We start from the raw sequence: 25,867 nt of genomic DNA on the forward strand, positions 1-25,867 counted from the left end.
CGTTGTTGGCCATGTTAGTCCCACTATACTGATGGCCTCTTTTTAAGGGAGACTCATGGTGATATTTATACAACCAAGTGAAATTTGGCCAGAGAATCAAAACTCATCCAAGGTTCTTCAAGAGTGTCTTACAGCGAATGCTTTCATTTCAGTGGTCACCATTAACTCTCTCAATCAGCAAATCAAACTCTCGTCCCTCTGCCGTCTTCACATATCTTGGTGGATAACCAACCCTCCCCCCATCATAGGGATGCCACTGTGATCACGGATGTCTCCTCAATGGGGTTGGGGACATTATGAGAAGAGGACATTTTAGGAAATGTGGATCAATTCAAAGGCTCTTATCCTGGAGATAAGGGCAGCCCTGCTAGCATTACAGGGCCTTCAGGGTGACCTCCCCAGGGTGTGATTGCTGTGCAGACAGACAATATATCCATACTGTGGTGCATCAACAAACCGGAGGGATCACTTTCTTTTCACTATATATAGAGGCCACTAGAGTATGGTAGTGGGAAATGTCTTCACAACACTTTTTCATAGAAAAGTATATTCCCGGTCAATATAATATCCTAGCGGACAAGAAAAGCTGATACATTCTCATGCCCCATGAGTGGTCCCTCAACCAAAAGGTGGCATTGGGAATCTTCAGCTAATAGGGCCAGCCTTTCAGTAGTCTCTTTGCATAACCCATGTACACAAAGTGCAGCAGCTATTTTGCCTTTGTCCGTCAACAGGGACAATCACTTAGAGATGCTCTAGTCCATATTTGGCTGCTTGGTCTCCTGCATGATTACTTTCCTCTTACATATCTTCAGAAAACAGCTATATGCAAGGCAAAAGTATTTCTCATTACCCCTTTCTGGCCCTGAATAGTTTGTTTCCCCTTCCTGTGGCCTCATTTTCACAACCTCTTTGGGTCCTTGATCCCCTTCCAGATCTTTTCTGATACTGATTTGGTAAGCTGCACCTGGACAAGTCCATCAAGTTAACTGCATGTTATTCCAGTTCTAGTGATGGCCAATGAGCCCTTAATACTTTCTATTGTGGTACATATATTGAGTACTTTACAGGAAACTTCTACCAGGAAAATATATAAGAGCAAATTGAAAAATGTCTCAGTCTGGGCAATGGACCATGGTCTTGACCCTTTTTCAGATCCCATTTCTTGTCTAGATTTTCTAACAGAACTGTCACAATACAGTACAGTACAGTAAAGTTAGCAACATTTCCAATTTTCATATGGGCTCAAATGAGGCATGCTTAACTTCACTGAAAGTATTCTTAAAACACCTCCTTAAAACGCATTTTTCTAATCAAACCTCTCAAAGATCTAACACCCCTTGTGACATTACACTAATGTAGCAATCTCTCACACAACCTTCATTTAAACCCACTTCTACAGTTGAATTAAAATTTATTTTTTTCTAAACATTCTAATTGGGGTGTACATCTTACACACTCAATATATCTATTGACAACTCAGATTTTGTCTTCACTGCACAAAATCCATACAAAAAGATGGTCAGTTGTTTATATCATTCAAAAACCAAGTCGCTAAAGCCACCTTGTCTAGATGGCTTTTAGATTGTATGATTTCCAGATTTTGATCAGATCCACCATACTTAAAAGTATCCTGCCATAATGGCACTTGAAGATCCTGGTAGTTGGGGACTTTGTCACATCTATTGAAACAGATGAAGAGGACAACACAGGATACAAAAGTTATAGACTTAACAAAAAGCTAGATCCTTGTTGCCATTCTCCATCCGTCTCAATATCCAATCCTCGTTCCCTCTTCTAAAATTACATATTGCCTCTATCTGGCTATTTCTGGAGGATCACTTCCCTCCCACGATGGATTTCCTAGCCATCCCCCAAACTTATACCTTTATTCCATTCTATTCCCTGTCATTTTTGATTACATCATAAATGCATTTTAAAGGAGCACAACACATAGCTTCACAAACTACATATATATATATATATATATATATATATATATATATATATATATATATATACCTCCCACCACCCTTTTCTCTTTCATAATCTGTCCACCAAGCACATTGCTACCCATCATCCCACCATTCAACCTTTCAGACTCATCTACTTACCCTGCCAAAAAAAAAAAAAAAAAAAACACAGTGGAGTTCATCTCTTTTGAAATGCCCTCCCTGCTTTTCATCTCAGTGTATGGTCCCCAGCTACTGTTGTTTTACTGTTCCACCCACAACAATAAGGCTTCCTTCCCTTCTGAGTGGAAATGCACCTCTCATACATCTTTTAAAAATCCTTATTTGTCATACCTCAGTAACTTCCATTCAACTTCCTTATTCATGCACCCAAGCAAGCACATCCCCCAACCCTAGCTTTTCCCTTACATGCTTTTCATTGCAAGTCACTTCTACTCTCACTTGCTTATACTACCAATCCATCCCTTACAAGTCACTCCCTTAAACTACCCTAATTCCTCTATAAGTTCACCCCTAGAATACTCCTCCTGCTCCTGTACAGTAACATTGAATCTAACCCTAGAACATCTCTTTCATTTTGTGTCTTGCTTAATACCCATACTCTCAAGAACAAATCAGATCAACTATAATGCTTTTTCACCTTCCACCACCTTGACTTTATAGCCATAACAGAATCTTGGCTCAAACCCACTGCTCCTTCCATCCACCACTTCTTCCCTGGGTACAACTAATATCTTGATGTAAGACCTGGTTCTAGACATGGTTCTAGACCTGGTGGTGACACACTACTGCTGTTTAGATATAATGTAAATGTCCGCCTCTTAGCTCAAAGCACCATTACCTCAGACTCTCTGCATACCTGTCAACTTCTCCATGTCCCCTTCCCTAACAACTTTCCTATTCATCTTGCTGTTGCTTACCTTCTCCCTCCTACCTCCTTAGCCATTTTCAAAACCCTTCAACTTGAAATTATCTCCTCAATAAAAAAAAATGTCAAAAACTTCATCCTAAAAATTGACTTCAGTCTCAGCCTTCTTGGCCCTAATCAGAACAGTATCTTGGAAATCCTTTATTACTTCAGACTCACACAACTGGTCATGGAACCCACCAGACCAAACTCTAACTCTTCTCATCACTCACTTCTTAATCATATTGTAGTGCATGGAGTGTGGCGATTACACTCTGATATTCAGAAAAAGACAAAACAGTTAAGTGCTAGAGTGGCGCAAGATCCAACCTTAACAAATGTTAAGCATCCCCTGCTAAAGTTAAGTTTGAGTCTAGTGTCAGGCAGTAAAATCTGCCAGTATTCACCTGCAAATGCTAGTGGCAGAAATAAAAGATTTATTTCTGCCTGCTGTCCTTACTGGTAATGTGTCCCCAACCTCCTCAAATAAAATTAGCTTCTGGAATAATGGGATGAGTCACCAAATATTTTCTGAAGGCTACTAACTGTGAAACTCCACTGTATGTCATTATTTAGTGCCTTTAGTCCTCAGTGGTCTGTCCAAAAATCACAGATTTTATGAGGAACAAACCAAAAATATGAAGCAATAATCTGGACATTCTGCATAAATCCGAACAGTTGAAAGACATGAAAGGTAAAAGCTCCATTCACTAAAAAGAATTATGATCATTTCACTGATCATAACCCCTTATTATGTGATCTAGACATGGATGTCAGGATTCATCTTGAGACCGAACAAATAATAAGCAGGTTATGATTGGCGACCTGATCATAATTCTCTGAAATATTACTAATAATCCTAACATTGTTTCCTAAATTCTCATTCACCCCTTCTTTCAGTAACCATTGTCCAATCAGCTTCAGTACCTCTCAACACATAAGCAAAATCCCAACCAACATTCTCAAACTAAAGACACTTCTATCCTCATTAGACTGCTCTCCTATTCTCTCTTCTACTGGCCCTAACCTAATCACTGCAGCATTCTCCAGTCCTCACGCAAATTCACACTAACCTTCAGGACTCATTCTTCCCTAAAATCAAATTACTTTATGAACTCCAATCCCCCCCACACACACACACACACACACACTTGACCTTCTCTAACATACAAACTCAAATGCCTCCTAAGTCAAAGGGACAATGCCTGGCATACTTGGAAAAACAATCTATCATAGGTTCATAGGTTCATACTAGGCTATCTGCCCGAGGGCATTTATAAGCCTAGCCTATAGTTTTGTGGCTTACGCCACCCCTTTAGTATGGGGAACTATACCCATTATTTTGCTGTGCCTCTGTCTAGCAGTGACACTGAGGTAATCCCTGGAGTATATCTGCGATCTCCCATCCATTGGTCAAGATTTCTCTTGAACAAGGCCAGCGAGGTGCTCTGCCTCACATATACCGGGATTTTGTTCCACAGCATAGGGAGTCTTTGGGTAATGAATCTATCCCTCCAGCATGTCCTATTAATAGCCGTGTCGAGGTTTAAGTCTCCCGCCCTTGTGGCTCTGACGGATCTAGATATTTTGAGGTGAAGCATATTCATCAAATCTGGGTTTGACATGGTCTTGTATGTCAGGCAAAGGTCACCTCTGAGCAAGCGGTAAGCGACTGAATAGAGCTGGAGTTCTTTCAGTCGGGCAGCATAGGACAGATTTTTGAGACCCTTTATCCTTTTGGTGAGGAACTTTCCTCGACCTCCAGGCAACATTATAGTAAGCTGAGGAAATCTAGCTAAACAGACAATCGGGTTATGTAGAAGTCATGTTATAAATATGTATCAGTTGTACCTTCTCAACTTGCCTAAAAAATTCTGGGCAAATTCTGGAGAAAGCTCTTATAGTGTTGGAGGTTCAGATCTGCCTTAAGGAGGATAAGCCATCTGTTGAAACAGGCTGAAAAGTACAAGAAGGATCTATCCTAATGTACATAGCATTTGATTTTTTTTTTTACATTATATTGTGACATAATAAGGTGTTTCTGATACAGAATTACAGTTTCAGCTGCAAGTAGATGAATTAAGTTATTCCTTGTCCTAAAATTCAAGGACATTTGTCATTTTTATGCTTTTTGCAACTCACAACTGTCTAAATAGGTACTGCCATACAAAAAGGAATAGCTGGCATCGGCAAATATAGCTCTCACCGAATCAGGGACAAATCTAGAAATAATTAAGGACAATCAGGTACACTTCTAAAATATTAGTACCATTAACTTGACACATGGAGAGAACAAGAGAATATGATTTGGTATGCATTGTCTGAACTAAAATAGGTCTAATTTTTAAGTGTAATTCACCACATTTTCTCAAAAAATTACTAATTTTAGGACTGATTAAGAGGGACAGAACTAAAATGTGAGTCAAACTCATTTGAGAGGTACAGGTTAACGGGACATCATCTGCAGTCTAAGATGACACTTTCACCTCACCACAATGGGTATTCTTCAGACGAGGGCTGCAAATCTGACTTAAATGCGGAGAATGCAGATACAGCTCTTAAAACTCAGCTACAGTGACCAAAGGGCTATTGCTGCTCAGCGGCCCGGACTCCCTACTGTTAAAGTACTCAGTAAATGTTAGATGATGGTACAGGCAAACAGCTGTGAAGTGAAAGGCCTGTAGCACACGCTTTGAATACAGCGAAAGAGATGACCAAATTAAAAGCCATAGTAAATCGAGTGTATGTAATTCATTCTCTTCCCTTTTGTCCAGTTAGTGTTGCTAAGAGAGACATCGCCTATCCCGTGTAATAAAATTTCTGTAAGTCAGTACTAAGAAAATACTTTCAAATGCCGTTTCCAGCGTAACTCTTTATTAGCATTATTTTGTTTTTGTATACACTGATTTATTCAAATTTCTCCATCAAGGACGGAGAGCACGTGAGCAGTTGCCAAGGACTCCCTACTCGTTTCCAGGAAGCGGTACTTGGTTTAATAACATTAACTGGAGGAGTCAAGATGGAGGAACATTTCGATCTTGGAGACAACAGCATCGTCAGAAGATCAGTAAGGCGGGACACAAGGGCAGGGGAAAAGTAGAGAGACTTCTGTAGCAAGTGCTGTGTTGTAGGTTGTGGACACTGAATTACATTCTGGTGGCGTTTGTGATGATATATCTGCACGTGAATCCCTAAGATATTTATAATCCGTTAAGTGTTCAGTATTTGGAAACTCTCACTTATGGAGTTTTGTTTTGATTACTTTTAAGCATACTTTTAAAGCGTAGGTTATTATGAGGAACGCCTCTCATTTTGAGACTTAAATTCCATACTCCTCGCTGTTCCACATTGAAAGGGTTTGTCACATATTCAGGTGTTAAAATTTTAATTGATATGCATGGTAAATGGCAAATCATATTAATTCATTAAAATAACTACTTTATAAATATGAAGTAACACGTTGTAATTATCCTGTGAGCTTCCCAATAGAAATTGTTAGTAAATGTTCCACATTTTGCCCATTGGCCACATTATGAGAGGTACAATTCCACTTTCTGGACATGGAAACTTAAGAGTTATTCTTTTAAGCCCAAGTAAGGAATGCACATTATTCCAGAACGAAAGCCAAAGACGTTTATGGTGTACAGGCAAAGAGAACGAGTACCCCAAGTCATCTTTAGTGTTTAGCCTAGGATGTTGATATACTATACTGTACATGCTGTGGTTTTCTAGTAGAAATTAACTAAATTTTTTCAGCTGGTATTTATTTTTGGAGGTAATGAGACTGTGTCCAGCACACAAGTACAGCCTTGTAAGTGTAGTAAATTTAAAATTTTGAGTGATGATTCCCATCTCACTTGAAATCTGAAGTGTTACAATCATTCATATATGATTTTTATCTGAAATACAGACCGCAGTTTGCAATTTATACAGTCACACACATGAACAGCAGTATCTGATAAGGGTCGTTAAACATATCCACTTTGTGCACTTACTTCTTGCTGCAGCTTTTTTAGTTTATAAATCTCTCAATTTTCTTGTTATTGATTCAGGTGTGATATATTATTTTGTTAACTTGTAATCCTAGCTTGCTGCCTGTTGTCTGTGGCATTGTTGACTTAATGCATTTGCATTTCTTTCTGTATTGGAATACTTTCTCGGCTAACTTCATCATTTGCAGTTTTGCATACTTATGTTCTGCTCCTTGGCCAGCTGTAGTGAGACCATGATTTGTAAATGTCGAAGTTGATACTTTCCAGAGCAACTTATGGAGAAAGATGTCAAAGCAGGTAGAATGTCAGTGCATGCTGTTTCTGTCAGCTCTAATGTATGCTTGAGCATTTCCTTTCAGAGCTATGTATACTGTGCCATTTCAAGAATTCAGATGTTTTTTCATATTCTTATACATGCGTGCTGCACACACACCTGCTGTATAATATTTATTTATTTATTTGTGTGTGTATATGTACGTATGCACACAGACATTTTCATAGATTATGCATATAGATCCATATCTGTATGTGTATGCACACACTTTTTTTACGTAAAGTCTGCTGTACTTCCACTTTTGTACTAGATATCTTAGTAGTAATTCCTTTTACCATGTTAATCTACTGCTCCTGCAGAGCTGTATGTTTTTTCTGCATTTTATATTTGTGTTTTCACATTACTGTAGTTTTACATTATTTATGTAAATATTCTGCTTTCTATCTATACGTCTGGAGCCTTAATCCCTGTGTCTACACTGAAAATGGAGCACAGTCCTAGTAAAAAGTCATAAAATAATAAATAAAATTGTTATACTTTCTCTGTCATCCTTTTGTGCGACTTTTGGTTCTGGTTTTGCAGGACGTTTAACTTTCTTTTGAACTGCCTTCACACCAGTAGTCCTCTTTTATAACTTTAGTATTTTTGTTACACAAATCTACCTATTGATTGGTAGGTTCCCTGATTGCAAAATAAATGGGATTTCTGTGCCTTTCTTCACTGGTATAACTGTCTGGTTGTTCTTCTTTAGCAAACTGCCATTTCATTTTTGTATTCATTGCATGCATTTGCAAGCAACACAATGCTGCAGTGGAACTCCTCTATGGGCAGTCTGTAAAGTAACTAAAACTTCGCTCCTCTGAGAAGAGATAAGTGCCATTGAGATTGTGAGTTGCACTAAATAATTAAATGTTAGTGCTTCAGAATTGAGTCAATAGCTTCAAATAGATCTTTCAGCACTGATAACACTTATGGATATGTAATACATTTCATGGCTCTGCTGAGTAGCAGTAGTGTAGTATAGTGACGGTGCATTTATTATTAATAATCATGGGGAGGAGTGCCTTGTAGTTTGTAGTCAAATAGAAAGCCAATGTCATTTTATTTGTTGAAGGCAATGTGCATTTTTTATTTCAGTGGTACTAGAAGGTTTTATTTTTTTTTATTTTATTTTACATTTGTTAACCGGGGTCGTCCGACTGGATACATGTCCGTTTTCAGCGGAGGCCCAGGGAGAAAAGCTCCAAGCAAGACAATACAAAAACATAAAAGAAGTAACAAAAACATATGCAGTTAAAGCAAGGAGAAGTTAGTCGTTACATGATATGTAATAAAAGCATGATTCAGTTAGTATACTTAATTATTATACATGATAACAGCAAATTATCATAATAAGGATTACTCAGATAACCAGGATCTGGGAGCAGTGTATTCAGAGAGAGAATAGCTAGCCAGGGTTGAGACAATGGCAGGTACGTGTAGACCCCAGGTAGCCTTTTAGTTTAGTTTTAAATTGATTTAAAGAGGGGAGTGAAGTAATATCAGGAGGGAGTTTTTTCCAAATTCTCCCTGCGGAGTTGGTAAGGAGAGAATCACCAGCCACCTTATTAGTTTTACGTGTTTGTATAAGGAGACGACTGGACGACCTTAGTGGTCGAGGGTTATTGCAAAGGGAGATCAGTTTTTTTGAGTGAGGGAGAGTTTTGCTTTGTGGAATCATTTTTAAATAGTATGTGCTAGTTTGCCATCATCATAAAGTGAAAATAAATGTGTCACTGTAAAGTGAAAAGCAAAATATTGTAGGTGTAGTTGGGAGTCTTTTTATTCAACATTACAGCATCAAATATTGTTTTACAAGTATTTAATTATGCCATATGTTCTTTTCCCATCATCATTGTATGCAGCACAAAATGTGAGAATACCACTGTCTGATGTTGCTCTTGCAAATAGTTTTTGAATGTGTTTTGGTTGACTGTGTTCTTTAATATGTATTGAGCAAAACAGTGTTGCTTTTGGTGTGTACAGGGTAAAAGGGTATTCTGGCAGGCAGGCAGATTCATTGCTGTATTTACTGCACAAAACAATGCCTTTGGCAGAGTATAGTTAGAATACTGCAATGATGTTTCAGTAGAGTGCTTTATTATGCAATGCATAAAGAAATGTAACTGTTATTGTGGATTGAGCAAATGGGTATTAGGGAAAAGCAGCATGTCTGATAAAATATGCAAAGTACTGCTGCTGTTAGTGTAATATTAAATGTTGCTGTCATGCCTGCAGTAGAAAGGTTGAATTTACCCATCCAATCTACATTCATCTTTACTACACTAAGTTGAGTGGCATACAACGCAGTGGTAATTTTAGTACATATTGGCAAATGAGCTATGTTTATTACAGTGTATTCTCTGCAATGCAGTAGGATTGTAAGTGTAATGTTAAAACACAGTATCATACCTGCACTAGGAAAAGTATATTTCCTTAGCCTTTTGCAGTCCCCTTTGTCGAACCAACCTGTGTAGTGTGCTTGGCACTGCTGCTGTTGGTTATGTTGTGCCAGTGAGTATCATGGACTATATTGTAAACATTCACTACAGTATGTGTCATACAAAACACTGCTTTTGGCAGTTTAATTGTAAACATGATAACAAACCTCAGTATAAGAATCTATATTTGCACTTTCATTTTGCCTTACTCTTTACTGTGAAAAGCAGTGCTGAGTTAATATGTATTGGGCAAAAGGTGACATGGAACAGTAGTGCATTCATTACATGTGTTGCTCAAAGTATCACTACTGTCGCTGAATATTGCAGCATGCTGTTAGGCCTTGGTAAAGAATATAACCCCAGCTTTTCTGCATTCATCATTACTGTGCTAATCTGTGTATTGCACAGTCAGTGTTACTGTCGATGTGCAGTGGACAAATTTGTATCATTGAACAGTCACAAAATTCATTACAGTATGTGTTGTACAAAGCAGTGATGTTAACATAGGTTTACAGGTAAGTACTAGGCTAGCTGCCCTTGCGGGTCAATTTGAACCTGGCCAGCTTCCCTTTTTGTGCTCAAATTAACTTATCCCATTCTGCTATAGCTTGACCTTACCAATCCCATGATTGATAATAATACATTACCCCTAATGAGAATAACTAGAATCATATCATAGGTAATTTGAGGGGACCTGTGCATGGGGAAAAAGTACTTAGGAGGTGCCTCTGTCTGGAGGGATGCCCTGGGGTAGATTTTCTGTGTATCAGGATAATATTAAACCATATGGACATTTACACTAGGAACACTAGCTGTTTTGCATTCATTTTTAATGCACAGTCCTGTTAGTGTGTGTTGGCCACCTGGTTATTATGGATTTTCAGTACTGTTATTGCAGTATGTGCTGTACTTGTTTAATTGTAGATTAAGGTACCTAGACGAAACCTGGTAACTTTATTTTAATACATATTCTACAATGACTCTGTCGTCAAAGAGCTTCTGTGTTAAAACATAATAAAACATAATAAAGTAAGCTAAATGAATTAAGTAAAATTACCATCTTGTCTAGTTGTCTGAGAACTATAGCTGTTATGTGTTGACTTGTGCTGTGTTGAAGTAACTAAAGCAATGTACATTACAGTTAAGATAAATGCTAAATTATTGTAACATTTCTGAAAAAAAAATTACAGTGTTTACATAGTAGTACAAAACTTCAGTACAGTCAAGCAAAAAAGTATTAGTTCTGCAACCACCTGATGTTCTGTCATGTTCTCTTCATATTATTTAACAAACCATACCTTTACATTAGTTTCCAATGCATAGCACTGGACACAGAGCAATGCTTAAATATTTATTAACAAGACAAATATTCTGTTCCTCCCCAATAGATTTCCATGCTTAATTCCATCATATTCATTTATTATCCATTATTAAAAAAATAAAAACAGATGCACTAAATAAATCTGTGAATGTTTTACTTACTTATTTGCTTGATTTTGTTAAACAGAGAAGAGAACTGTTTGATGACCATTTTCAGCCACAACCTTGACCAGTTAGACAAATACAACAGGGGAAAAACAATTCTCAGGATAAACTTGTATTAAGACTACAACAAACACCAGAATATAAGTGTCACTAATGCACAGCAACCGCATAAGACACAACATTTTATATAAGTTCATAGGTAAGTACTAGTTGGACTAGCTGCCCTTTAAGCCTAGCCAATTTTCCTTTTTGTTCTAAAATGAACCCAGCCCATTTGGTTAGAGATTGACCTTACCCATTCCATGGTCAGTAATTATATATTACCCTTAATGAGAGTAACTGGGATCATATCATAGATAATTTGAAGGGACCCATGCATCGTCTAAACTAAAGCATTCAGGTGCTGCCTCTGTCCATTAGTAGTACAGGGGGCAGTCCTGGGATACATTTTCTGTTTCCCATCCATAGATCCAAGTTGCGATTGAACATGGACAAGGATTAACTTTGTTTAATGTGGTGGGAGTCTGTTCCAGAGCAGCGATATCTGCAAGATATACTTGTACCTCCAAATAGTTCTGTTGATGTGGACAATATTAGTGAGGATGAAGAAGTGGTCTCCAACCAACGGGATTTTCAGAACACCCCGAGGGGTCAAAAGAACAACTGTCAAGGGAACAGAAAACAACTCCCCCAATGGAACAAGAGGAGGCAGAGGAGGAGATAGTAATTCAACACATTCACAAACCAGGACCCATTATTTGTAAAAGTACTGAAGGAGACTTAAGTATATACAATTACACTGAGTTGAATATTACCAGTGAATGGGTTAATTTCTTTTCTAAAGGTTTAACATTTGTTCCTAGCAGAAAAATGGATTTTACTAAAACACTCATAGATTTAAAACTATATGTTCGGAAGTTAAATCTTAATGCATTGCTAGGTAACTATCCTTTGTTGACTAATTCTCAAAGGGTCTCTAGTGTTTTTTACCCGCCATTGCATCCTAATTTGGGCCTGTTTGAAAAAATGTGTGAATTCGATCTTAGAGCTTTACATCGAGATAATGTTGGACAGGGGCATAACAACTTTAACATCACGTCAATCGAACATGACTTTATTCACCTGCTTAACACCTGCGATATTCGGGCAATGAAACCCAACAAGGGTGGGGGGCTGGTTCTGATGAACCATAATGATTATTTGGTTGCTATGAGAAAGCATTTAAATTCTGAAGTCTATAAGAAAGTTTCAATTAATGAACTAAATTTAGCTTATAGGAAGGTTAGGACGACTTTGGAAGATTTGTTTCTTGAGTCATTTATTGACGTAGACTTGCACCAATACTTATCCATTCTAGCCCCAAGAGTACCAGCTTTTTTCGGAATTCCGAAATTACACAAGTCAATTTCAAATCCACCTTTTAGACCTATTGTTGATGGACGTGGGTCTATAACTTATGCAAAATATGTAGATAGTTTACTGAAACCCTTGATTGATAAGGAAGTTCAAATTTGTAAAGATTCGTGGGCCTTCCTGTCCAATATAGATAAATTTGACTATCAAGCTGATACATGCTTTGTCACTATAGACGTGAAAGATCTTTACACTGTTATACCTCACCATTTAGGTTTAGAATGGATTAGAGATTTTTTGTTTGTAAGAAAAGTCCCAGATAATACTATTTATATCATAGAAACATCGCTGGAACTAGTGCTATCCTACAATTTCTTAGCATTTGAAGGGGATGTCTTCTTGCAAACATCAGGGGTAGCTATGGGCTCCCCGTGTGGAGGGAGCTTCGCCAACGTCATCATGGCACAATGGGAGAATACCTTGTTGTTTACACATCCAACATTTAGGGAACATGGCTCCTGGTACACTAGATACCAGGATGACATGTTCCTTATGTGGAAAGGTCCAAGAGAAGGAGTTCCTCTATTAGACATTGTAAAATTGACTAACTTTTTGGACTTCACTTATCAAGTTGAAGAGAGTAGTATCAACTTTTTGGACATTCTGTTATATAAAGATTATTCCAACTTAAAATACAAGAGTAAAATTTACAGAAAACCTACGTACTCTAATGCTTTATTGCATTATGATAGCTGCCACCCTTTCCATCAAAAGAAGGCCGTAGTAAAAGGGCAAATGGTGAGACCAGCAAGAATGGTCACAGATTTTTGTTATTTTTTGGCAGAGTGTCAGAACTTAGAAAAAATGTTTGTTAATAGAGGATATCCTAGGAATTTCATTGTTAAGGTTAGAGAGGAAGTGGTCCTTAAAAGACATGAGGGTCACTTTAAACCATTATTGGGAGCTACCTTGTTGAAAGAAACATTAGTAAATATTGAACAAGACCTTGAAGGTGACTTACCTAAGGACAAAAGCTTACAGACTTCTTTTTTATGTACATTCTCAGTGGACTATGCTTATATTAGGCAGATATTGAACAAAAACTGGGGGGCAGTTACTGAGGATTTAACCCTGAGTGGGAAATTGGGTATGCAGCCAAAGATCATCTATAGAAGGAATTTATGCCTTAAAGCTTTAATTCAAAAAAGAAAGAAATTAGAAATTGCAAGGGCCAGGTCCTAATGGTATGTCAAAGTGTGGGGCATGTGCTCAATGTAAAAACATTCAAGTAACTAAAGAGGTCATGATCAATGACAAACGATATTTTATTAGAGGGAGATTCAATTGTGAGTCTAAAGGCGTGATCTATGCTGCCATATGTGATCGGTGCACCGCTTTTTATATAGGCAAGACCGAAGGAAAATAAACAGCGGGTCTACGAGCATGTTTACGCCATAAGTAAAAAAGATACAAATAACGCTTTGGCAAAACACATACTCGAGTATTCAGACCACTGTTTTAGATTTGTAGTCTTGCATTCCAGACGCCCTGATCCAAGAGATGGCCCTTGGCAACTTCTTTTGGAAACAGATGAGCTAGATTGGCAGATTAGGACAACTGCCTATATACCCCCTGGTCTTAACGAACAAATATCAATTAAATGTGTACTTAAATTATTATCGTTAAGACGCTGAAAGGTTTAAATAATTTCTTTTTCGTTTTTATTCATCATTTTTATCAAATGCACTTACATTATTTTTCTTTTTAGAATGAATTTGAATACATAATGTTGCACATATTTATTTTTCATATGTTTTTTGTTTTTTAATTTTGATTGTAAAAAGCCATTTTGATATGTGAGTTTAAGCCCTTAGAAAAGGTTTTCACTATTGGTTTTTTACCATTAGGCTTTGGATAATGTATGTATGTGGATTGTACCTTTAATTTTTATGGTTGTTTAGCAGCTGAACTTAAGTAATTGGATGCCTTGTTAATTGTTAATTAATAACTGCTATGCTGAAGCCTATTTAAATGTTCTTAATTGATTTAACATTTTGTACCTGAAGAAGGTGAAGCATTGGTTTTACCGAAAGCGCTTATAGTGAATTGTTTTTCTACTGACATTTGCTCCATTTGTTTTTATTGGTTTCTTTTACGTTTTTCAAAGTTCCTAGTTCTGTTGATGTTGCAGAAGAGGTTTGGATCCCTAGACTAAGTATTTCTGATGCTATTTGACTTGCTGATATGTAGTAAATCCATCAGTATTGTGTTAGAGGATGCCTTATATGCAAGATACAGGTCACCTCTTAGCAGTCTGTAGGATACCGAGTATAGTGACAGGTCTTTGAATCAGTTCATGAAGGACATGTAGTTTAGGTCTTGTATCCTTTTAGTAAGGTATCTATGTGGGCATTCCAGCTGTTCATAGGTAGGTACTAGGCGATTGGCCCTAGGGCCTATGCAAGCATAGCCATAACAATTCCCTGGCTATTTCTTCCCACACTATTTACTTCCCTGGACCCCTGTCTAGCAGAGCGACTGATGAGATCCCCGGCTAAATTTCCTTTCTCCCATCCAGTCATCAAGGTTCCTTTAGAAGAGGGCCAAAGAGGCGCTCTGCTTGACATGTATGGGCAGTCTCTTCCAGAGTCTGGGGAGTCTCTGGGTCAGGAACCTATCCCTCCAGCATGTTTTGTTTATTGTGATGACAAGGTTTAGATCCCTGGAGCATGTGGCTCTGAGGGATTGGGATTTCTTTACGTATAGCATGTCCAACAGCTCTGGGTCTGACATGGCCTTGTATGTTAAGCAGAGATCGCCTCGGAGTAGACAATATGCGACAGAGTATAGCTGGAGTTTTTTAAGGCGGTCAGCATAGGGCATTTGCTTTAGGCCTGTGATTCTTTTAGTGAGGTATTTCTGCAGCCTTTCCAGTTGTTGCAGATGTCTTGAGAGGTACATTTATTTATTTATTTTATTTTATTTAACATTTGTTGACCGGGAATGTCCGACTAGGTTCCACAGAGCCTGTTTTCAGTGGAGGCCCGGGGAGAAATGCTCCAGATGCATGTCTTTGGAATGTGGGAGGAAACCGGAGTACCCGGAGGAAACCCATGCGAACACAGGGAGAACATGCAAACTCCACACAGAAGGCACCCCAGCCGAGAATCAAACCAGAGAACCTCTTGCTGTGAGGTGACAATGTTAACCACTGCACCACTGTGCCGCCCAAATGGTACATACATACCAAATGGAGCATTGTATTCTATAATGGGTCTAATGAGGGATGAGTACAGTGGGACAATGACCTCCTTTTTTCTGGATGAAAAGCCCTTAGTGATGAGGTGTGACACAGAGAAGGATTTCCTGATTGTTGTGGCGATGTGGTTATTGAAGGTGAGACCACTGTCCACCTGTGTCCCTAAGTCTCTTATCACACTTTCGGTGTTTAGTGTACTGCCACCTATGTGGTAATTCACGGGTATATGTTTTTTTTCCCAAAGAGGATAACTATACATTTCTTGGCATTGAATTTGAGCCCATAGCTCTGGCACCAAGCATCTGTTTCTGTAAGGCCCTTTTGTAGAGTATCGACATCATTTGGAGATTCAGTAATGGCTCTCAGTTTGCAATCATATGCGAACTTTGTTAGCCAGAGTCCATTAGTGTTGGCCTGTACTTCAGAGAAGTAGATGCCAAACAAGAGAGGTCCCAGGACTGAACACTGAGGTACTCCACTTGTTACTTGTCTGGAGCTAGATTAGGAGTCAGTTACTTTTACAGTGTGGGTTCTGTCAGTAAGCCATTTGGCAACCCATCGAGTGACTTGGGGATTAATGCCCAGCTTAGTAAGTTTATCTATGATTCCAGAGTGGGGGTAAAATAACAGACATACATACAGTTGCGAATCATGGTTGGGAGTGTGGAAGTTAGCGTAAGCCTCACTGGGTACAAGTGACTTTCTCACTGGGTACAAGTGACTTTGTCCGAAATTTCGGAAGGTAAACAAACTTGAAAATCTGATTCCTGCTTTGTGACATACTGTCCTCATCCCCATGTCATACTTTACATCCTCAAAGATGACATTCCCCCTTTTTTACTCTCCCTGGTGTGAGTTTCCCTTCTGGTGTGTAACGGCTTTCAGGAAGTAATGGCAAATGACAACAACCAGCTGTCCCGGCTCTGCGAAAAGTAACTCCTTCACCGTGTCACAGACTTTTATTGTGGTGTCTCCTATTGTGTATGTCTGTCTGTGTCTGTCAGTAGCCCCTGTTATCTGTTGTTCATATATCTTTGCAGCCACTGTGAAGTGCCTAACCAAGAAACTGCAAACATGACCGGCATAGAATCTGGTTGTGAGAATTCGTATCTGCAACACCTTCACTAAAACATTAATTTTTCATTTTTTGAAGTTATAACCCTGCCTAAACAAACTTCAGTATAAAAGAAAACAGTGTCTGGTTTTCATTGCATTTTCGGTACCATGTAGACATTGAAAAGCAAACGGTATTACAGCAAAAATCTGATTGCGATAATACGTAAGTACTATATAGATATAGATATATATATATATATATATATATATATATATATATATTGTGTGTGTGTATGTATGTATGTCTGTATGTGTGTGTGTATATATATATATATATAATATATGTGTGTGTATGTAAAATGTAATCAGAGTTTCAGTGTTTACTCATAAACATAAACCATTGTTATTGGTTACTTATCTCTGTAGTACTTCAAAGTTGTTTTAAAGCCCTTCACTAACACCTCAGTTTGAGGGTGATGCACTGAAGATCTTAACTGTTTTACTTTAAAACACTGGCAAGTCTGGTGTATTACTCTAGAGGTAAATGAGATACCATGGTGTGTGAGCATTTATTTGGTAAGAAAAGTAATAGTAGGTCTTTAGATATTGACTTGGCATTTGCTTTTTTACAGCAAGACTAATTTGGAAATTTTGTAGCATAATCAGAATGTAATTTATTAGACTTTACTAAGGACCCTAAAAGATTCATCGCTGAGCCACTGAATGAGACCTTTATAATAGGCACAGGTATACTGCACATAAACATAATCTCTCAATTTTCATTACACTAGGTTAGTAAAACCTTGCTAAAATTCTAGATTTCATTTTGTCTATCCCAAAATCTTCTCCCTGTATATGACAACACACCAGATTAATCACAAGTATTGTAAAATGTTTTGGAAGTAACAGTTAGTGAAGTATTTTATACTGGTTGTTATTCGCACTGTAAGTTAAGTCATTCTTTACCTCAGTGCGATTATTATCGTATGGAGCCACTTTGCTCCTTTGTATATGCATTTACTTGTCATGTTTGTTCTCTAGCCAGCTTAATGTGTCATACTGCTGATGTGTTTTCTTAAAATGTTCATTATTTATCTGCAGTTCTGAAAGTCAGGAACACTTTAGGCAGTGCACTACTACAAAATGAATTGTGTAGATTCTTCACCTAAATAATAAGTCATTGCTAGAAGTCTTAACAAGAAGCTTCACTCCCTGGAAGCCTTCTCACCCTGGAGAGTGTTGACATCTATGCAGTTACTGAGACATGGTTTAAAACCACTGAAGGCAGCCTGACAATACAAGGCTGTAATGTCTTCCACACATTTAGACCAGCTGCTGCACAAGAAGGGACAAGAGGTGGAGGTGTATCAATCTACATAACAAATAAATACACCTCAAGATTGGTCAAACAATATGACATACATGAGCTACTCCATGTCCAGCTAACCTTAGGTAAAGTCTAGTACAATGTCCTTGCTAGATATAGGTCCCAGTCTATAACCCAGGATAACCATACCACATACATGAATGTGATGGAATTACCCACATTTCAGCCCAACACCATATTCTTGGGTGATTTTTAACTATCTTACCATAAACTGGCATACATATACTACCACTACTATGAAGGCTCAAAGATTTCTGGATTTTGTTATAGCAAAAACCCTGGAAGAGCTAGTCTGCACACCTACTAGGGATGCAAATGTCCTGAATCTGGTACTCACAAATATGATGGAACATTGCACCTCCCATTTATGTAATGTCCTCACTGGTCTGATCAGATCCCAAAGCCATCACCTTGACATAAATATAAAGGCTGAACTCCCAGCAAACCACAGAACCTTTTAAAAACTCTTCCAAGGTTAACTACCTTCTATTAAGCAATGGTATAACTAAATTCCAAGTCTCCCCAAACTCGGAGAGCATGGAGGCCTATGCAGAGGTCTATACAGAAACTCTGTACAAGAATGTAAATAACTGTATAGAAACAGCAACACCAAACCAAAATTAAACTTAGGACAAACTCCAAAAACAATCCCCCTTGTTGAACACCCAGTATAAAGTAGGTTGTGGAAAAAAAAAAAAGAACCTAGTGTTTAAAAATGAAGGGCTATGCCCAAAAGACAAAGACTATCTCATCATTCTTAAACAACTCAGGGGATTAATCAACTCTACCAAAGCTAACTTAGAAACAAAAATAACCTCGCTGGCTAAGGATAACAATAAAGCATTTTTCAGTTATGTACACAACCTTAAAGGGTTTACCCAATAGTGTGCTGAACTAATAGTAAATGGAACTTCTGTAACGAACCAAGGGATATAGCAAATTTGCTGGCCAATAAATTTAGCTCCAATTTCACCCCCTATAATTCCAGTATCCCTCCCCAAAGGAAATGTCTTCTACCATTTCTTCCCCAACAATCACCAAAGAACAGGTCCTCACTGCATTCTCCAGAGCTAAAAATACTGCATCGGTGTGTCCTGATTCTATCCCAGGATGCCTCCCAAATAGCTTGAAACATAACTTGTCAATCCACTAGAACCTTTATTCAACCACAGCCTGGAGACAGGCTTCATCCCTAGGGAATGGAAGACTGCAAAGGTAATCCCTCTACACAAAGGCAGACATCAACAGACCAAGGGAATTACAGACCCATAAGTTTGACTAGTCTTGTATGCAAGGCCATGGAAAGAACTATTGTGGACCTGATAAAGAAAGGCACAGAAATTTTTAAACACTGGACCCATCCCAGTTCAGTTATGTCAAGGGCAGGTCATGCCTTCTAAACTCGGTTCGTTAAGAAAATCAAGCACTAAACAAATCCACAGGAACCGAAGGATTTCAGGACCACAAAGAGAATAAAATGTAGTTTAATGAAGCGCTTTTCGTTGAGTACACTGACCCGACTTCTTAAGAAAAACAACTGGACATGGATACATGCTTAAAAACTCTAAAAAAACAGTCATGTAGCAAGAAACATAATAAATAACTAACTAAACAATTTGCAGCTCAGTGGTTCTTAATACAGTTGTTCCCTTTTTATGGTTGTAGTAACTTATTTTAATGGGAAAGATACTCTATCAGTTAATGCTTTAGTGCGGAATCACTTATCATCCATGCCTTAAAAGCAAGAAACCTATGACAGTTTGTTTACCGTGTTTAAACTCGAAACCATAGGTGCGGGCATTACTGGAAATGAAGCTCTATTCACATTCGATAAGATAAACATCCCTAAATAAACTAAAAATAAATACACCCTGGTCAAATTAGGGTCTATATCAGCATTTCAAAAATGTAATAGGTCGAATCACTAAATGTCGAACTGAAATGATCGACCTATTACATTTTCGAATGCCAATAAAAAACCCAAACAAAAAAATACTAAAGGGTGTAGGCAGGGGGGCAAGCCACCCTGCACCCCCCACGTGGGGGACTACACCCCCCCGTTACTTAAATATACCAACTCCGAGACTGCACTACATTGAGGTAAACAGAAATCTCCCCTTACAGAGACGTTCTGCTCTTTCGGCATTCTCGATGTGACAATATCAAATTCGATATTGTCAGCATCTGAGATGCTGATAGGGACCAGTCAAATTATTGTCTCATAAAAGGAAAATCTATAAGACCATAAACACTTTACAAATACTTGTATACAAGGCTAAAACTGCATTAAGGAACATATTGAAACACATCATAAAAATGCATCACAAAAACACAAACCTCTTTCAATGCTACTCGAAAGGTGTATTCATCTCCAGGTCATGAAATTCTTAACAAATAACCTTCTCGCAAACACTCAGCATGGATTTCGCCCATCACATAGTACCACTACAGTTCTATTATCCTTCACTAATACCATAAACCATCACAGGAATAACAACTTTGTATCTGCCATCTTTCTAGACCTATCAAAAGCTTTTGATATGGTCTCCCATTCCAAACTAATAGATGTGCTAACTGAACTATCCTTCTCACCATCCGCCACAGCATGGTTTAATAACTATTTATCTGCCTGTCAACAATCTGTTCTGTGGCAGGGTGACCTCCATGCCTTCTTTTACCCATTGGTGTCCCCCAAAGATCTATCTTGGGCCCTCTCCTTTTCTCCCTCTTTACTAATAATCTACACACAGCTACTCCACATGGTTGTATAATACAGTATGCAGATGATTCAACACTTTTCTGTGCTGCCACTTCTCTATCAGCTCTTCATTATCAAACACAGGAATCTTTCACTTCTGTTGAAACATGGTTAGCCAATGCCTATCTAATACTGAACCCAAACAAAACTAAATTATTACTTTCCATGCTAACAAGACCTCTGTCTCATGCCCAACATTTAACATAATAGCCAAAGACAATACTGTGATCTCCCCGACAATCCATACAAAGCTTTTTGGAGTGGAAATAGACAGTACCCTAAAATTTGACTTGCATGTCTCCCTAACTATTAAAGTCCATATGAAACCGGGAAGTCTATATAGGCACAAAAGGTTCCTGACCACAATGGCCAAAATTACATTAGCACAAACCCATCTGCTCTCCACTCTACTGTATGCCTCTCCAACTTTAACTAATCTAAGGAAAACTGACTTATCTAAGCTAGAAGCATGTTATAATAAAATTGCTAAGTTTGCATCTGACTGCCCATATAGAATGCATCATTGTACAGCATTATTGGATACTAGACTGACTTGAGCTTCCAAACATTATTCTTTACAACCAACTCTCTCTAACTACAAAATTGTAACACAACCAACTAGAACCCCTGCTCTACAAAATCTCATCCTTCCTTACAGTTCCAGCAGACCACTACGTTGTAACACCAAGAACTTGCTCACCGTCTCCAAAGCCAACAACACTGCAGGAGAATATTTTCCAACAATATATCTCATATATGGAACTCCCTTCCTAACTCCATTTTCTCAATCTCCTCCACTAACCACTTTAAGCCATCACTTAAAGCTTATCTAAAAAAATAACTGGCTATGTTCATGTACTAACCCCTCATGAGTGCTCTGATATATCTCAGTATATCCAAAACATATCCCGACTTGTCTTAACCTTATATCTTGACATAAGTCATACCTACAGATAGTTCTAGCTATGTTCAAAGCCAAGATTTTGTTGCCAGGATGTAACAAATGCATTTGTTCTTATCTATACTACATTTTTGTTTACTTTACACTTTATTGATTATTGTAATGTGTGCATGGAAATTTACTGTTGCTCATGGAGCTTTTCTCCCTGGGCCTTGGCAGAAAAAGGACCTGTGTCCAGTTGGACTTTCCCGGTAAACGTTAAATAAATAAAATGTGTGTGTGTGTGTGTATATGTGTGTTTGTGTGTGTGTGTGTGTGTGTGTGTGTGTGTATATATATATATATATATATATATATATATATATATATATATTTTTTTTTTTTCTTTTCTTTATATATGTATGTATGCATATGTGTGTGTGTGTGTGTGTGTGTGTATATATATATATATATATATATATATATATATATATATATATATATATATATATATATATATATATATATATATATAGATAGATATATATTGTGTGTGTATTTTGTGAGGTCACTCCACAACAAGTACAAATATGATTCTGTCATTGTCCATGTTGGTGTGAACGACCTGAGACGTACCTCCCTGGACTACATGAAAACAGACATGGACAAGCTCTCCAGTCTTGTAGCCCAGGCAGGTATGACCCTAGCCCTGATTAGCATTCTGCCATTGCCCAGAATGAAACCGCAGTACAAGGACAAAATGATTGACTTCAACAATTGCCTAAGCTTCTGATGTCATTCTAAGGGGATCCAGTAGCTGTCTGCCTGAGACGACATGGTCGACAGACCATGATGCTTTGCCAGAGATGGCCTGCAAGTGTCACCCCTGGAATTCCGGATACTGGCCAAGGCTCTTGCCGCCCCTATAGTGCCTTTTTTAGGCAAGGCTCAAATGACAAATTCACCACCGTAACAAGAACAAGTAAGCAAAAACTGAGGGTAATGCTACTCAGTGCTAGAAGTCTAAATCTCAAAATGCACTCGCTCGGGACACTCCTTAAAATGGAGAACATTGATATCTGTGCACTGACTGAGACTTGGTTTAAGGCTTCACAGAGCACCCCTGCTTTACCAGGCTGTAACTCATACCACACGTTTTGGCCATCTAACCTGGATTGGAACACCAAAGGCGGAGGTGTGTCCATATTCATTAAGGATATCCACACCTCCAGGCTAGTTGCTCAGTATAATTCATCCGAGGTTATCCAAGTACAATTAACTCTGCGCAAAACTGCAATCCAAATTGTAGCTTGCTACAGATCCCCCAGCATGCCCCAGGACTCCCACTTCTCTTTTCTTGATATACTGGAAAATATAAGGGTTCAGCCAAACATCCTAATAATGGACGATTTCAACTACCCCACCATTAACTGGGAAAACTACTCGTGTACCAACTCCTTCACTCAACACTTTCTGGAATTCATAAATTCCAATGCCCTGGATCAACTTATCCACACCCCCACCAGAGGCAACCATATCCTAGACCTAGTCATTACCAACATGAGTGACTGGTGTTCCACACCTGAAGTCAACTCCTCATTGGTCAGATCCCCTAGTCATTACCAACATGAGTGACTGGTGTTCCACACCTGAAGTCAACTCCTCATTGGTCAGATCCGACCATTAGCTAATCAACCTAGATATCCACATCCCGTCCCCACCCCCCATTAAGGAAACCACAGTAAAAAAATTCTTCAAAGCCAACTTCATGCTTCTTAAGACAGAAGTGGCGAACTTCATGACACCCATGCAGATGGACTATACAGTTACGACTACTGAATCCTACACAACTACTGAATCCTACACAAATGCACTCTATAAGCACTTACATGAGTGCATGGATCATGCTATCCCAAACAGAACCAAGATGTTAACCTCCAAAAAAAGGAAGCCAATCTGGTGGTCCCCTGCCATAAACAAACTGTACAACAGAAGGAAGAAACTGTTTCAAAAGAGAGTAAAATCCCATGAGTGGAGGAACTCCCTGGTCAGCCTCAGTGGGAAGCTGTGATTCCTTATAAGATCCTCCAAAGCTAGCTACGAAAACAAAATTGCCACTGATTCTAAGGATAACCGCAAAGCATTCTATAGCTATGGCAAGAATCTCAATGGCAACACCCAGATCTGCTCTGAGTTACAGCACAACAGGATGAAAATTACAGAAATAACTGATATCGCCAACATTCTGGCAGATAGGTTCACTGCTAACTTTACCCCCCTCTCATCCCCTAAAGGGCCCATATCTATAAAGGAAGAATGCAGAGTCCCTATAATCATAACTATGCAGGTAAAAGCTGCACTTTCTAAAGCCAAAAACACTGCATCCATGGGACTGGACAACATCCCAGGCTGCTTTTTACACGAATTTCACAATGAACTGGCTCCCCAACTAAGCACTATGTTCAATCATAGCCTCGCATCAGGCTTTTTGTGCCCACTGAATGGTGCACAGCAACAGATAATCCCACTCCACAAACTGGGAGCCACCACTGATCCTGGGAGCTATCGCCCTATTAGCCTGACAAGCCTGGTCTGCAAGGCCATAGAATGTATCATCATGGAACTCATAAACAAAGACGTTGGTAACCTCCAAACTCTGGACTTCTCACAGTTTGGGTTTGTGAAAGGCAGATCATGCCTCCTGAACCTGTCTTCTTTGAGGCAGTCACCAAAGCCGTAGAAGAGGGTAAGGTGGTTCACACAGCTATCCTGACCTCGCCAAGGCTTTCAACACCATCCCCCATTCTGGAATTACAGCTAAACTCGCTAAACTTAGTATAAATCCCTACATCACAGGATGGGTTGCCAACTGGCTCACTGACAGAATCCACACTGTAAAAGTTGCAGACTCTAAATCTGACTTCAAACCAGGGACAAGTGGAGTACCACAGGGTTCAGTCATGGGACCTCTCCAGTTTGGTATCTACTTCCCTGAAGTACAGGCTAACACAGAAGGCCTCTGGCTAATGAAGTTCGCAGATGACTGCAAACTAGGAGCCATAGTCAAGTCCCCAAATGATGTGGACAGCCTACAGAAGGACCTCACCGAGACAGATGCCTGGTGTCAGAGCCATGGCCTCAAGCTCAATGCCAAAAAGTGTATGGTCATCCCCTTTGGTAAAAACTCTGTACCAATGAACTACCACATGGGTAGCAGTCTACTTAACGCCGAATGTGTGATGAGACCTTGGGACCCAGGTGGACAGTATTCTCTCCTTTGATAATCACATCGCCACAGTAGTCAGGAAATCCTTCTACGTGGCACACATCATCATAAAAGGGTTCTCATCCAGGAAAAAAGAGGTCATTGTTCCCCTTTACTTGACAATCATTAGACCCATTATAAAGAACAACTCCCCTTTTGGAATGTACCTCACATGACATTTGCAGCAGCTGGAAAGGCCACCGAAGTACACCACAAACTGGATTACTGGCCTCAAACAGATGCCCTACACTGACCGTCTCACAAAACTCCAGCTTTACTCCGTAGCATATTGCCTACTTTGAGGTGATCTCTGCCAAACATATAAAGCTATGTCAAACCCAGAGCTGTTAAGGCAAGTCAAGGGTGTACGTCCTTTTCCCCACTGTAGTGCGCTCCTGGTGTTTGTGTGTGTGTAATAATATATATGTATATGTATATATATATATATATATATATATATATATATATATATATATATATATATATAAAATAAATAATAGAGGGGGTGTTTAGGGGGGCAGTTGGGTTTTGCCAAATAATGTAAAACAAAACCAGACAACATAAAACCAAATTAAGTGGGACGCTACGCCCCACTCCCTCCATTGTGTTACTGTTTTTTTTTTTTTTTTAATTCCCTTTCACGAAGTCGAGATTCAGAAATTCGAGCATATGGCATCAGCCATATACATTTAGAGTTTCTGAATGTTCGATTTTGTGAAGGGAAACTCACCGCCCTAACTATATGTACTAACACCAGGATCGTACTACAGTGGGGAAAAGGACATATACCTTTGACTT

At 38.8% G+C, this 25,867-nt stretch overlaps 1 protein-coding gene across 1 annotated transcript in view; it reads left to right on the forward strand.

The window, feature by feature from the left end:
- The first annotated feature begins 5,534 nt into the window (after nucleotides 1-5,534).
- IFT43 (intraflagellar transport 43) overlaps nucleotides 5,535-25,867 on the forward strand; it is a 2,700,032-nt gene continuing 2,679,699 nt past the window's right edge. The window contains exons 1-2 of the mRNA XM_044073868.1: nucleotides 5,535-5,702; nucleotides 5,810-5,947. Of these exons, the coding sequence (XP_043929803.1) occupies nucleotides 5,900-5,947 (48 nt within the window). The 5' untranslated portion in view covers nucleotides 5,535-5,702; nucleotides 5,810-5,899. The remainder of the gene's footprint in view (nucleotides 5,703-5,809; nucleotides 5,948-25,867) is intronic.

This window comes from Protopterus annectens, chromosome 6.part0 (genome assembly GCF_019279795.1).
Source record: "Protopterus annectens isolate FY-2018-M chromosome 6.part0, PAN1.0, whole genome shotgun sequence".
NCBI lineage: Eukaryota > Metazoa > Chordata > Ceratodontiformes > Protopteridae > Protopterus > Protopterus annectens.